Source organism: Periophthalmus magnuspinnatus, chromosome 10 (assembly GCF_009829125.3).
Source record: "Periophthalmus magnuspinnatus isolate fPerMag1 chromosome 10, fPerMag1.2.pri, whole genome shotgun sequence".
In the NCBI taxonomy this organism is placed as follows: Eukaryota; Metazoa; Chordata; class Actinopteri; order Gobiiformes; family Gobiidae; genus Periophthalmus; species Periophthalmus magnuspinnatus.
In genome coordinates this window covers 31,787,819-31,800,092 of record NC_047135.1, presented here as the reverse complement: position 1 = coordinate 31,800,092, position 12,274 = coordinate 31,787,819, and the positions used below count along the sequence as shown (strand labels likewise).

At 39.1% G+C, this 12,274-nt stretch overlaps 1 protein-coding gene across 4 annotated transcripts in view; it reads right to left on the bottom strand.

Annotated features, from left to right (window-relative positions):
* Positions 1 to 771: 771 nt before the first annotated feature.
* The window catches only part of atp11c (ATPase phospholipid transporting 11C), a 32,453-nt gene continuing 20,950 nt past the window's right edge, over positions 772 to 12,274 (bottom strand). The window contains exons 8-31 of one of the 4 annotated variants that reach the window (XM_033973817.2): positions 11,215 to 11,265; positions 10,743 to 10,807; positions 10,577 to 10,658; positions 10,351 to 10,501; positions 10,039 to 10,236; positions 9,647 to 9,817; positions 9,021 to 9,250; positions 8,866 to 8,937; positions 8,712 to 8,785; positions 8,526 to 8,629; positions 8,267 to 8,448; positions 7,934 to 8,200; positions 7,665 to 7,839; positions 7,464 to 7,566; positions 7,245 to 7,390; positions 7,106 to 7,165; positions 6,741 to 6,868; positions 6,530 to 6,665; positions 6,385 to 6,450; positions 6,190 to 6,293; positions 5,958 to 6,114; positions 3,728 to 3,836; positions 2,907 to 2,938; positions 2,353 to 2,408 (exon numbers count right to left, since the gene is read on the bottom strand). In XM_033973817.2, the coding sequence (XP_033829708.1) occupies positions 3,732 to 3,836; positions 5,958 to 6,114; positions 6,190 to 6,293; positions 6,385 to 6,450; positions 6,530 to 6,665; positions 6,741 to 6,868; positions 7,106 to 7,165; positions 7,245 to 7,390; positions 7,464 to 7,566; positions 7,665 to 7,839; positions 7,934 to 8,200; positions 8,267 to 8,448; positions 8,526 to 8,629; positions 8,712 to 8,785; positions 8,866 to 8,937; positions 9,021 to 9,250; positions 9,647 to 9,817; positions 10,039 to 10,236; positions 10,351 to 10,501; positions 10,577 to 10,658; positions 10,743 to 10,807; positions 11,215 to 11,265 (2,827 nt within the window). In that variant the 3' untranslated portion in view covers positions 2,353 to 2,408; positions 2,907 to 2,938; positions 3,728 to 3,731. Of the gene's footprint in view, positions 2,409 to 2,906; positions 2,939 to 3,727; positions 3,837 to 5,957; positions 6,115 to 6,189; positions 6,294 to 6,384; positions 6,451 to 6,529; positions 6,666 to 6,740; positions 6,869 to 7,105; positions 7,166 to 7,244; positions 7,391 to 7,463; positions 7,567 to 7,664; positions 7,840 to 7,933; positions 8,201 to 8,266; positions 8,449 to 8,525; positions 8,630 to 8,711; positions 8,786 to 8,865; positions 8,938 to 9,020; positions 9,251 to 9,646; positions 9,818 to 10,038; positions 10,237 to 10,350; positions 10,502 to 10,576; positions 10,659 to 10,742; positions 10,808 to 11,214; positions 11,266 to 12,274 lie in introns of all 4 variants that reach the window. The other 3 variants (XM_055224964.1, XM_033973819.2, XM_033973820.2) reach the window with 3 other exon arrangements.

Below are 12,274 nucleotides of genomic sequence, written 5' to 3'. Positions count from 1 at the left end.
TTTCTTTCAGCCTATTAACTTTATTGTCCCTCTACAAATGCAGAAATACTTTCAGAGTCTGACTTAACACATTTCTATACAAGCTCACAGTAGAAAGTGAATCTTTGTTACTCAAAATGAAATTCAATCCCACCCACAAGCTGCAATTTCGAACAGTGTGAAATCCAGCCTTCAACACACACAGCAATCACATTCAAACAGCACAACAAATATGAAAGGACGTCATTGTGTACACTGCAGTGTATGTGCATGCTCCCTCAGCTCTGCTCCCCACTGCCCAGCCCACTTTGGCTATGAATGGATAAAATATGTATTTGACCAAGTGTGGAGACAGATTATACATACATTCTCTTTGCTTTGGCCACACATACAGCAGGAGCAAAGGCCGTCTGATTCGCAGCCACTCAGCTGATCCAGCTTAGCCTCTCTACCCCCTCATTACTGCACAGCATCTGCTTAGTGTACACACAAGCAAACATACTTTTATCAGACTCTGTTGGGTTGAATAAGCACCAGCACATGCACAAACTTTCAAATGTTTGACTTTATTACAGAAACTAGTTGAAAGTTTCACTGGAGGTACATTCACTTCAGAGATTTGGAGCGTGTCAGTTCAAGCACAGGTGCAGCAGCACTGTCCCTCTACTCAGGGACATCACTCCAACCCTAAATGTCAGAGTCTCACTATTTTATTTTATTTTTTTAGCATTTTCATTTTTTACAAAAAAAAAAAAGTCTGGAAAAAAGTTGCATTAAAAATACATACCGTTGTTTTGTTTTTTTCAATTTAACAAGCAAAACATTACAATTAAATAGAGGTTACACTCTGAAAATAGCATCTCTGATGTCACTTAAAGGTTTGTCAATCTCTAAAAAGCAGGCAGCCCCTCTCCTCTGCACAGTGCTGTCTGAACTGACTATGCAACAGTTAATAATGGTCATATTGATCTAGTCACTGGTGACATCCTGTGTGATCTGATGTCAGGGCAAACAGAATGTAAGAATGAAATCTGTGGGAGGGCTAAAACATTTCTGAAAAAACAGGAATTATATAAACACACAAAAACAGGGACTGCCTGTTTGTTGTGAATAGCAGAATAATGGGACAAGCTCAAACCACAGTGAACTGGCACAAAGCAATAATAGACACATGTATAATAGATAAATGTTCTGTTGTTGTTACATGTAAGTAAAGTATCACTTCAGCAAAAATTACATCAAATCATAAAATGTTTATTAAATAAAAGTTGGTAAATATTTGATATCATGGCATGTGTAAATGGAATGTTTAAAGCAGTACATATAATATAATGATGACACACAAAGGCCTGATACTCCAGTCTGGAGAAAAGCCTCACAGTGGCTTCAACTACTGCAGGTCTGCATCTAAACCCTGCTTCAGTGAACAATATGAACAGAATAATAATACCTCATTTGACTTCAGTGCACATGTGCATTTCTTTAAATATATCTGTGGTACTGACACATGTGATGTGCTCAGGCCAACAACTATGTGGCAAATCACGCAATGAAGGAAACCATTTTTTTGAATAGTGCAAGTTGTCCTGGTTTCATTTTATTTCTAGTTAACCAGCGAATCTAAAACAATAAACTCAAAATGACAGTGTCTGCACTGGTGCCCGATGTAATATATTTGGCCTTGAGCTTATTAAATTAAACAAATAATTTATAAATAAATATACGTTCTATGGCACATATATTAAATTCTTAACTTTAAATCCTCTGAGAATGACGAAAAACTCAAGCAATGTACTATTGCCAAAGAGATCAAATATCCTGCATTCAAACAAATGTTGTAGATTAGGCAAATATAATCACATCTATATCTTTATATCAAGAGTGCGAACAGTAACTTAGAAAACGAAATTCTTACTGGTTCTACGAAGTAACATTTCACTTTGCACAATGTCTTTGAAGTGTATTTGTTAAAACTGAGTTATGATTGAAAGTAAAAAAAATAAGACTGTAAAGCTAAAGCAATTTGGTGCCTGAGCATCAGTGAGGTGTAGCGTTCTTTTGGGCCATCATCCATGCATGTGAACCATTGTGGAGATTTTACAACCGCTTGTTAACTTAGAGCAGTTGAACAGGACAACTATCAAGGCAGTCGTGTTTGCATTCAGATTGTTGCTTGAATACAATTAAATAAGTAGAGTAAAAAAATGTCATGCCCATTATCTTGTAGCCTTTTAAAAGTCCAGGGCATGCTTTTAAAAAAGAGGACGGACAAAAGCAGGTGCAACAGAGCTCGTCTGCTGCCACTTTCATTTTCCCCTGATCCGGGAAAGTCTTTGTGTTTTTCTGTTGGGTCTCTTCCTCTAGCAGGCCGCTGTGGCTCACTCGCCCTCTTTCAGACACTTGTAGGAGAGTGGCGTGACAGGTGCAATCTGCAAAACAAATAGGTAAGTCTTACTACATTACACTTCAGTGTAAGAGAAAGGACAAAGATGGAATTAACCCAGAATCAAGAAGCAATTGGGTGTAATCACTAAAATGCACCCCATAGCAACTACACACCCTTTATCAGACAAAAGCAATTATTAGTGATCATTTCCTTCTGCGATGTGTAGAAGCGTACGAACGGCAGTAAGCAGAGACACCATTAATTTATCAAGAATAATAATGCATTGTATTTACATTTTACATTGCATTTTTTATTCTCTCCACACCTGCTGCTGGTAGCAACACCTGCCCCGGGGCAGACTGATTGAAAGGAGGCTACCAATCAGCACTGACAGCCCCTCTGACCACCACCAGTAACACACACCACATTCATACATAGACGAAGTGAGTGAAAAGAGACTGTCTTTCCCAAAGGCACGGCAACAGAGTGCACTGGTTGGAATTGGCTTTAACCACCGACCATTGACATGTTAAAGATTTACCTGGATGTTTGTAGGAGGCCACTTTCTGAAGGCTAGAGAGAGAAATAAAAATGCAGGTTAAATAACACCAGGTAGTCATGGAATTGGTAAACGTCACCGATAAGTCATAAGAATTTGGACATACTTAAAGGGGGTGGACAAATGCCTTTTTGAAATTATTTAAATAACACTGATTCATCACTTCTTATCAGCTAGTTTATCGTTACATTGGGATAGGCTGCCAACCCCCTTGAGTGTAACACCCACACCTTAAAAGTCAAATCATGCAGTGAGCTTGGTGTCGCATATGCTGTTGTGCTGTTATTTGCAAATAAAATAAGCACAGAGAGACATGCTTGCAGCATGGCACACATTATCACATCACAGACAACAGACAAGAGACCTAGCACCCGACCAGTTCATCTAACACACACCAATGTCCAGCACAAACATTACCAACACCTCACATGTACTCTGTGGACACAATGAACATTACACTTGTTTTTGGGGTTTTACAGAAGCACATGCAGCAGGACACAGGCTAAAGAAGGGTGGCTGCAAAGGAGCACGTCGCTTTTTTGCATCTCTAATTCTCTAAATTTACATCATTAATTGAAACACTTAATAATACATTCAAAGTGCCATGAGGAACCAGCCCCTCTTCAGCCAGCCAACTTGTATACTTATATACTACAGTATGACACAACACATAGAGGTTACTAGAACAGGGTTTTGTCTGTAGCTGTAGTGCTTTATACAGATTTAAAAAATTGGGTTAGACTAATCTTTAGACCAAAAAGGAGCAAATTTGCTGTGCCCCCGTGTCAAACATGGGCTGATACCTGTTTAAATGACAGTACTGGACTCATCTGAAAAGGTTCTCATGAGCAGGGGCCGGGCCGAGGACCGGGGCGACTGCAGCCCCCCCACTCTGGAATCAACCAGTTCTTTCTAGAAGGGCAAGGCAAAGACACTAATGACATACTACACTGCCACACACCAACCACATTGGACAGTTACAGGAACATACATGTGTGTGTATACAGACAAGACACAGCTGGGAGGGTTTGATGAAAATACATTTTCTTTTTGCAACAAAAACCAAAATAACCTGCCATGATTTCAGATCATATCTATATATTATATACAATGGGGATACTGTTCAATAAAAACACATCAAAAGCATGTCCTGAAGGTTTTCTGAGGGTCCACAGGGAGTTAGCTGACTTGAGCCTCATGCAGGTGCATTTGGTGCTTGGAGGTGCTGCATTCATTAACAGGACATGCCAGGGCAGCAGGCATAACAGCATTTTGGCAGCTGTAGAGCACATAGGCTGATATAGTACAAAGACATATAAGCTAGCTGCATGTATTCAGCATCTGGACCTGCTCCACACTGATAGCTCCACCAAGTCACTCAAAAGGTTGGACACACTCTAATCACTAATCTAATTTAATTTTAGGAGCACCTCAGTTGATCAGTTTCTAAGTCAAATGCTTAAGGATAGGGAAGTGAACTGTAACAGTGGGAGAGGAAGACAACAACAGGTAGGACACAAGCAGAGACTGTATGTGCTGACGCAGCAAGAAATAAGAGACCTCAGTCAGTCCATGAGAAGCTGTGAGAGCTAGCGGTCTGCGACAACATGAAGATAGTGGAAGTCCCAGAGGAAGGGAGGCGCTGTGTCATCTTTAGGGCAGCACGTCCAAACACACACAGGAAATAGGACATTGAGAGAGCAAGGAAAAGGTATGAAGAAGCTGAAGTAAGAAATCTTTATTTGGCTTATAAGAAGAAAGAGTTGTTTTGGAATGGATTGGAAGAGTGCACAGTACTTTAACCATATTATTTAACTATTGTGTATCTCTTCTTTTAACCCAACAGTACATGTTTTGCTTAATACATATTATAGTCACTTTGCAGTCATGTAAAAATAGTACATATTTTATTATTTTTGCTCCTTAGTCCCACATGTTACTACACAAAACTCACAAACTTTTTTTTCAATATCTGGGTGAATATGACTGAAAAGAACTAAACTGAACAATGAGAAATTTGATTTTGTTTGTAAATGTTAGGTGAACAATGACCTCTCACGTCTCACTGAAATAAACACATCTGATTGTTTGGTTCTGGCTTGAGAGACGACAGAGGGAGCGGTGTCCCTCTGTATAAAAAGAGATATCATACTGGATTTGACAGACAATACACCATCTGCTTGTCATCTCCAATATTTTTCCCTAAACTATTCCACATAGTATAGCATCAACTTGGAGAAAAGAAAGTGATGCCAGGCTACAGTTCAGATCTGTGGAGAGGCAACACCCCTCACAGAAAAAAAAAAAAAATTAAGGTATTTTTTAGCAATAAAAACACCTGTAATGAAATAAATGCAAGACTAATCTCGATGTTTTACTGTGGAACATTCCAGCCAAAGCACTAAAATCTCCATGAAAAGAAGCAGGTGGCTGGTAGTTTTTATCAAACTCTAGAAACAATTTGGTAACATCTTAGTGGGACTAAGACGCAAAATGTAAGGAATTCAGATTTTTATTTACTTATTTTATTTTTTTGTGTGAAATAACTTGAGATTAAATACATTGCAAATCGGCCTGTCATGATTTTGAAGTGCGATATATTGCTAAATATAGATGATAAAAGATAATACTGAAACCAAAACATAAAACAAAATTATCCCCCTAAAAGTATTCTTAATGTACAGTATTCTTAAATACACAAACTAATAAATAACAGAATGCAACACTTAAGTAGTTTAGTTTGTGTCTATAATGAGTCATAGAAGTTCATAATTCAACACTCTACAGCTCAAATCGTAAAAAAAAAAAAAAACTTTTCCCACCGGTGTAAGGGAAAAGTACTACAATAAATACTGACCCCCAAAAAGTATTGTTCCATCTGCTGTGTATTAAATGATACACTGATATAGTATAGTATATAGGCCTAACTGTAAATTATATTTTCCAACTGAAATTCAAACATTCAAAATATTCACACCTTCAGACCTGTTAATATTGATTAATGCACACCATAGTGGTGTATGTTGACTGTACCTGTCGTGAGTGGGGTCCACGGGGCTTCCGGAAAACTACCAGCAGGATCTCAGGCAGGAGGCTGAGCAGGATCAGCAGGATGATGACCAGCCAGGCCGAGACCGAACTTAACATGTTTGCAAACACAAAGTACAGGCGCTGCTGGCTCAGGAAGGGCCTAAATACAAGGGAAGCCTTTAGTTTACATGAAATATTTTACTGATCAAATTGTAGTTTGTTTGTTTGTTTTCACCATATAATCCCTCCCCAGAAGAAGCTAAAAAACACATAGAATGCCAAGGAGCCCCAAATGACAAAGTGGTTGATCCATGTCCAATGTCGGGTGTCCAGAGCAAGCTTTGGGAAAAAGGATATAAAGTACAATAAACAATGATGAACAATCATACAATATGTGGTACCTTTTTCTGAATTATTCATTGCAGATTACCTTTAATGTAACAGTGAAAACAAGCACAGTGAAAACAATAGTCCCATAAGACCAGTTCCCAAAAACCTGCAAAAATGAACAGTGAAGATAAATGACTATATTATAATGTAGATGTATTAACAAACAATAAAGCCAGAATACACACCTGCCCATTATCCTGCAGCGCTGGGTTATAAAACAAATACCAAACACCAAAGAAGAAGAGAAGCCCATGAAACAGTCCCAAAACTGTCCAGTATAGGAAGGGCCTCCAACGCAACATGGCATTTTTGGCAATCTCTCTATCAATAATTACAAGGAAGAAATTTGTTATAATACATGAGTATAAAAAGCATATTGTAGTTCCTATATTTTACCTGTAGAGGGTAGCATTGTCCAACAGGACCTCAATGCAGATGTGTTGCTCTAACAGGCTGTAGGCCAGGATGGGCATAGAAGTGAAGCATATGTTGTACATCGTCAAATAGGCTGCATCATACAAGGGCTGACAAGAGCGGAACAGGGGAAAGGAAAGATCATGGTAAGGAGTTTTCCCTAAAACAGGAAGGCTCACTGTGCATAGGATAACATTTTTGCATCTTTCAAACGATAAATAACTTAATAATTATTTTATGGAAATTGATAAACTGGCACATCCACCCCATAAGCAGGAAAAGGGTTATGGAAAAGGATAATTAAAAAGGGACATTTTTCAAATTCAAACCTAGTGGGACAAACTCACCTGCTGCGAATAGCCACAGAAAAACTGGTACAAAAACTGAGGTAAAATGAAACAAAGGTTCTGTAGAATAGAGAAGAGGGCAGGATTACAAAACACACACATTTTATTGTAAAGAATAAAGTAACATCACAAAACCAACCTTGTAAAAAAAGTACTGCACCAAATGGGCGATGCGAACGTAATAAAGATGACCATGAGCAAGAAGAAGCTTCTTAAGGTGCTTTAATTTGGGAATGGCATAATCACTGTTTCTTACAGCCTGTCGACCCTCTTTCCCCTTAATGCCTGAAAGAGAAAGATCACACAAATCATCAGTCATGGGCTTTCTGTACTAATGGCGAGCTCTCAGACTTCTCACCAATGCCAACGTGGGCTTCCAAAATCATGCTGACATCATTTGCACCATCACCAATGGAGAGTGTAATTGGGCTCCCCTTGGAGTTTTTCACCATTTTCACAATCTTAGTAATACAAATTAAAAGACAGATAAAATGATCATTAAATACTACTTATAAATATTTTAAGTAAATCTAATTAAAATTTCCATTCATCGACTGACCTGTGCTTTCTGTAAAGGAGCCATACGGCAGCAAAGCACAGCTGTACAGTTTTGGCAAATCTGCAGAAATAGGTTCTTGTAGCGACTGTTGCTAGAGTCAGATGAAGAGTTCAGAATCATTGATAAAGATGCCCCGTCAACAATAAAACCATAGTCTTGACTAGAAGACCAGCTCCTATGAATAAATAGTAAAAGACATTGAATCAAAAATCCATAAATGTACAGTATATAATCAAAATTATAGTACTCTGAGGGGATCTAGTCCCAACCTGGTGACGCCCTCTTTGACTGGTGGTGCATCTTGAACAGCTTTTTTATGGTAGTCCAGCAGCAGGTCATGAAGTTTCTCCTCACGCCTTCTGTTTTCATCATCCAGCGTTCGCACTGTAAGCTCCAAGAGCTCTGTGCTCTTCTGAAAGAGGCGGCATGCATAACAGGTGGACTTGGCCGTCTCCATTTTGTCTCCTGTTAAGACCCAAACTTTCATGCCTGCACCCTGCAGAGCCTCCATTGTCTCTGCTGCTTCCTCTTGTAAGCTGTAAAAAGATCACAAGTACATTTGGTACATGTGACTAGAATAGTCTATGTATAAAGTAACTCACCGGTCTTCAACTGCGGTGGCTCCTATTAGACTCATCCCAGTCTCCACCTGGTTGTACACAGCCATGAGCTTCTCCTCTCTGTCCTGCAGGGCTAACCTGGCCTCTCTCAGTCCTGCATCTGCCTGAGCATACTCTCCTGCACTCAGGAGCTTGTAGGCCACGCAAAGGGTGCGGTATCCTTCCTGCAGAGCAGTCATGATTATATAAAAAACCTGAAAACTAGAATTCAAGTTACAACATTGCACTATTAGGTACACACTGTAGCATTGCGCTCCACATGCAGACGTATCCTCTCAACTTCCTCCTGCCTGACACGAGGAAAAATGGAAGAGTCTGCTCCTTTGCAGAAAAGCAGTGTGTCACCTGCATAAAAAAGCAGATTCTCGAAAATTAAAAGATCCACCTCCTCCAACTATCAATGACATACAGTGAATGTTATGTTAACCTGAAGATGATCGGACTATTACACTCATCCGTCTCCTCACTGGGTCAAAGTTCAACACATGAAGTAGTTCATACCTTTAGGATGTAAACAAGTAAATTATTGTTTCTACTATGTACACTGAGAAAATGTTGGATGCTTTGAAGTTAAGACTTACCTTTCTACATCATTGTTCCTATTTAGTATTTTCATTGTTTTGCTCTCTAGACCGAGAAATGTAAAGCCGTATCTGCAAATAAAAGCAACATACTGCATGGTCCAAATACATTTTGTCTACACAGTTAATCATTCATAATCAAAATAACAAAGTACCTCATGGCCCCCTTCACCAGAGCGATCTCATCAGGAGAGGAGGCGATAAAGCCTCTCTGCTCCTCCAGGTGCGACAGCGCTCCATCTATTCCCAAACCGTCTCCATCTATTCCCAAACCGTCCACCTGGTTATTCAGACCATCCACCTGATCAAGACATGGCTCTGTGGACTCTTTCACCTGAACTGTGTGACACAGGCAGAGCGCACGCAGAAATAGCTCCTCCTTCTCCTAGGATCAGAGAATATTTTAATTACTTTTTTTTAGGGAAAAGGTTGAAAACAAGTGGCAAACATTAAGAGCCCTACAACTATAAACAAGTCAAATGAATATATAAACATTGTGAATTCAATTTGTATTATAGTACATAAAACATACAGTCAGAAATAAGTCAAATTCACATTGCCAAGATAAAGTGAAGGGCTTTAGGATTTTATGTCAAGTGTGTGTGTGTTAAGTGTTTGTCAAGAGCACTTTGCTTCTACTTCACGCTATGTGCATATGGTGACATGTGCAGAAGACTGCACATGAGTGACCTGTGAGGGGTCTGAGCACGGACTGTGTAATGGCCATATGTTGTAGCTTGTCTGCCTTGTTCAACAGGAGGAGGGGCACCACAGCACTCACCCTGCCAGCTTTCTGCTGTAGTTTGCTCACAGGTCCGTCTGTGACACAGAAGCCATCCAGCTCCGAACTTGCATCCCGATGCTTGTACTGGAAGCCATCTATGCAGCACTCTATGAACTCCATATTATTCTGAGTAAGGGTACCGGTCTTGTCTGTGAAGACATACTCCACCTATAGAATGTTAGAAGGCAGTTAAGATGAGGCAATTAATCATCAGATCAATTCAAATGAAGTGCTATTATCTTGTAAGCCAAGTGTGACAGATTGTACTTCAGTAAGATTTGGAAGACTGTGGTTGACTATAAACTACAGAACAGTTTAAGCACATACTGCACGTTAGAAACAACATAAGCAACATCTTTGCAATGTAAACAAATTGAATCATTTATTACCTGCCCAAGCTCCTCATTGAGGTCTGATGTATTAACCAATGCTCCTTCTTTTATTTCATTGTCAAAGAAATCTTTGTCCCATGTAATGAAAAAAGATCCCAGAAACTTCTGCATCTCCACCGTCACATACATAGACACAGGGATAATGAAGTTGAAGAGCACCATGAAGGACAGGAAGTCCGTGAACATTTTCAGGTACTGCAAGAAAATATATAATGTTAATTTACAAAATAGCAATAGGCAAAACAGACACAATGTGCATGTAATGGACAAATGTGTATCAGTCATCCCGCAAATAGATCAAGAGCTTACCAAATTGGTGTCCTTCTCTCTTTGGGTTTTCTCGTTGTACCAGGGCTCATCCTGTCCAGGCTTGCCCTGCCACACATACTTGAGTGTTGTGCAAACAAGAGCCTTGCTCACCAGTATACAAAGGTAAACCAAAAGGAAGGCATTGATGGACCTGACAGCAAGACAGTCACAATTAACGGTTATTGTCATTGTCGTCAAAAGTGCAACATTATTTTACTAATCTTACTTCTCCACAACGGAACGCTTTTGAGATTTTCCTTGATAGTTGAGAGCCATTTTTGTTTCCATACCTGTGTAAACTGCTACACCTTTACGAAATTAACAAGGTAAGAGGAAAGGTTTTCAGGCAGTGCTCTACATAAGAATTATATTGTCAGACTTGACAGACTTACCACAGATTTTCTGAGTATTCTTTAAAGTTGCACCTTTCAGCAATAGATTTTCTGGACCCAGTGACCTAAACAAACCACAACAGCACATCAAACAGTGCAGTGATGCCAAAGTGGTACAACGCCCCACTGTGTTTCCTAAATGGATGCCTGGAGGGGGCTGCCATCCACCCCAAAACTGCTGTGACAGTAACAGTATGATGCAGTCTGGGCTCATACCATGCTCAGAGTTCTTGAGAAGGACGTTGGCATTTTTTGTATGGCAATTACAAAACAGTCAATAACAAATGCCCATGGGAGCACTTTCGGGGCTGTGGCTGAAGCTCTGCCAACCTATTTTAATTTTAATGCTTGTATGCTATGACGGATCAATAGAATAATGATTTGTTGATGCAAACGAAAAACAAGTGAGTGATTAAGTAGAGTATTATGAATGTGCTTTCATATAAACTGCCAGGAGTTTGAATGCCCTCACCTCACTATAGGCTCCTGATTGTTCTTATAAATATGCATGCGGCCAACAAATCTGAAACAAAAAGAGGATTTAAACAAAAAAAAATAACACACACAAATGCTCATAATCAAACCAATTCATTAATTAATATTAAACTATTAAACCAGGGGTCTGCAACCACTCTCTAATGAGCCACATGTGGCTCTTTAAAGCCTCCAGTGCAGCTATTTTCACTTGCTTCCCCTGCACAAAAAGTTTAGGAAAACATTTTTGGGTATATAGTGGTCCCTCGTTTATCCCGGGGGTTATGTTCTAAAAATAACCCGCAATGGGCGAAATCCGCAAAGTAGTTTTACTATTCATCTGAGCAAATCCCATGCATAAAATTGTAAAGAATAATGATAATTTTGTGGAGTAATTATTACACATAAAATGCACCAGAATGCAAGAAATTACATATAATTTGCTAAAAACCTCCAGACCCCCTAAAACACTTTTTAAAAAGTCCACTGAAATGCAAAATGTTAAATACTCTTTATAATGTATTAATAGCTACAAATATTTGACTTACTTCTTTTAAATTAATTGATTAATCACTTCATCTCACTACTTGCAAAAAACATATGGCTCTTTCTGACTTTAATTTGGTTTGAAAAGGGCCAATGTGGCCCTTTTGCTGTTAAAGGTTGCAGACCTCTGCATTAAACCATTTTAATGATCTCAACATCACAGTAATTAATTACAGATGGATAGTGATACTTTGTCACTTTGTCAGCACAATTAGTTACAGGTATTTAAGTCATATCCATTGAGTCATTTAAGTATCTGTTCACTAATTCACAAACAAGATATTTTTTTCAAAATTTCTTGAAATGAACACAGCAACATCATAACATTTAAATTAATAAGGATTAAACAACAAGGAGCAGTGCATTACAGTTTTAAGTCTAAAAGAACACAATGTGCAGCTGTGTAACTGTCTATGTTGTACCAATGGTGACGCAACAGGTACAAACTCAGGGCTCCAGAATGCACCCAATTTGGATGAAAATGCGCCTAAAAATTTTCCCAGTGCAATAAA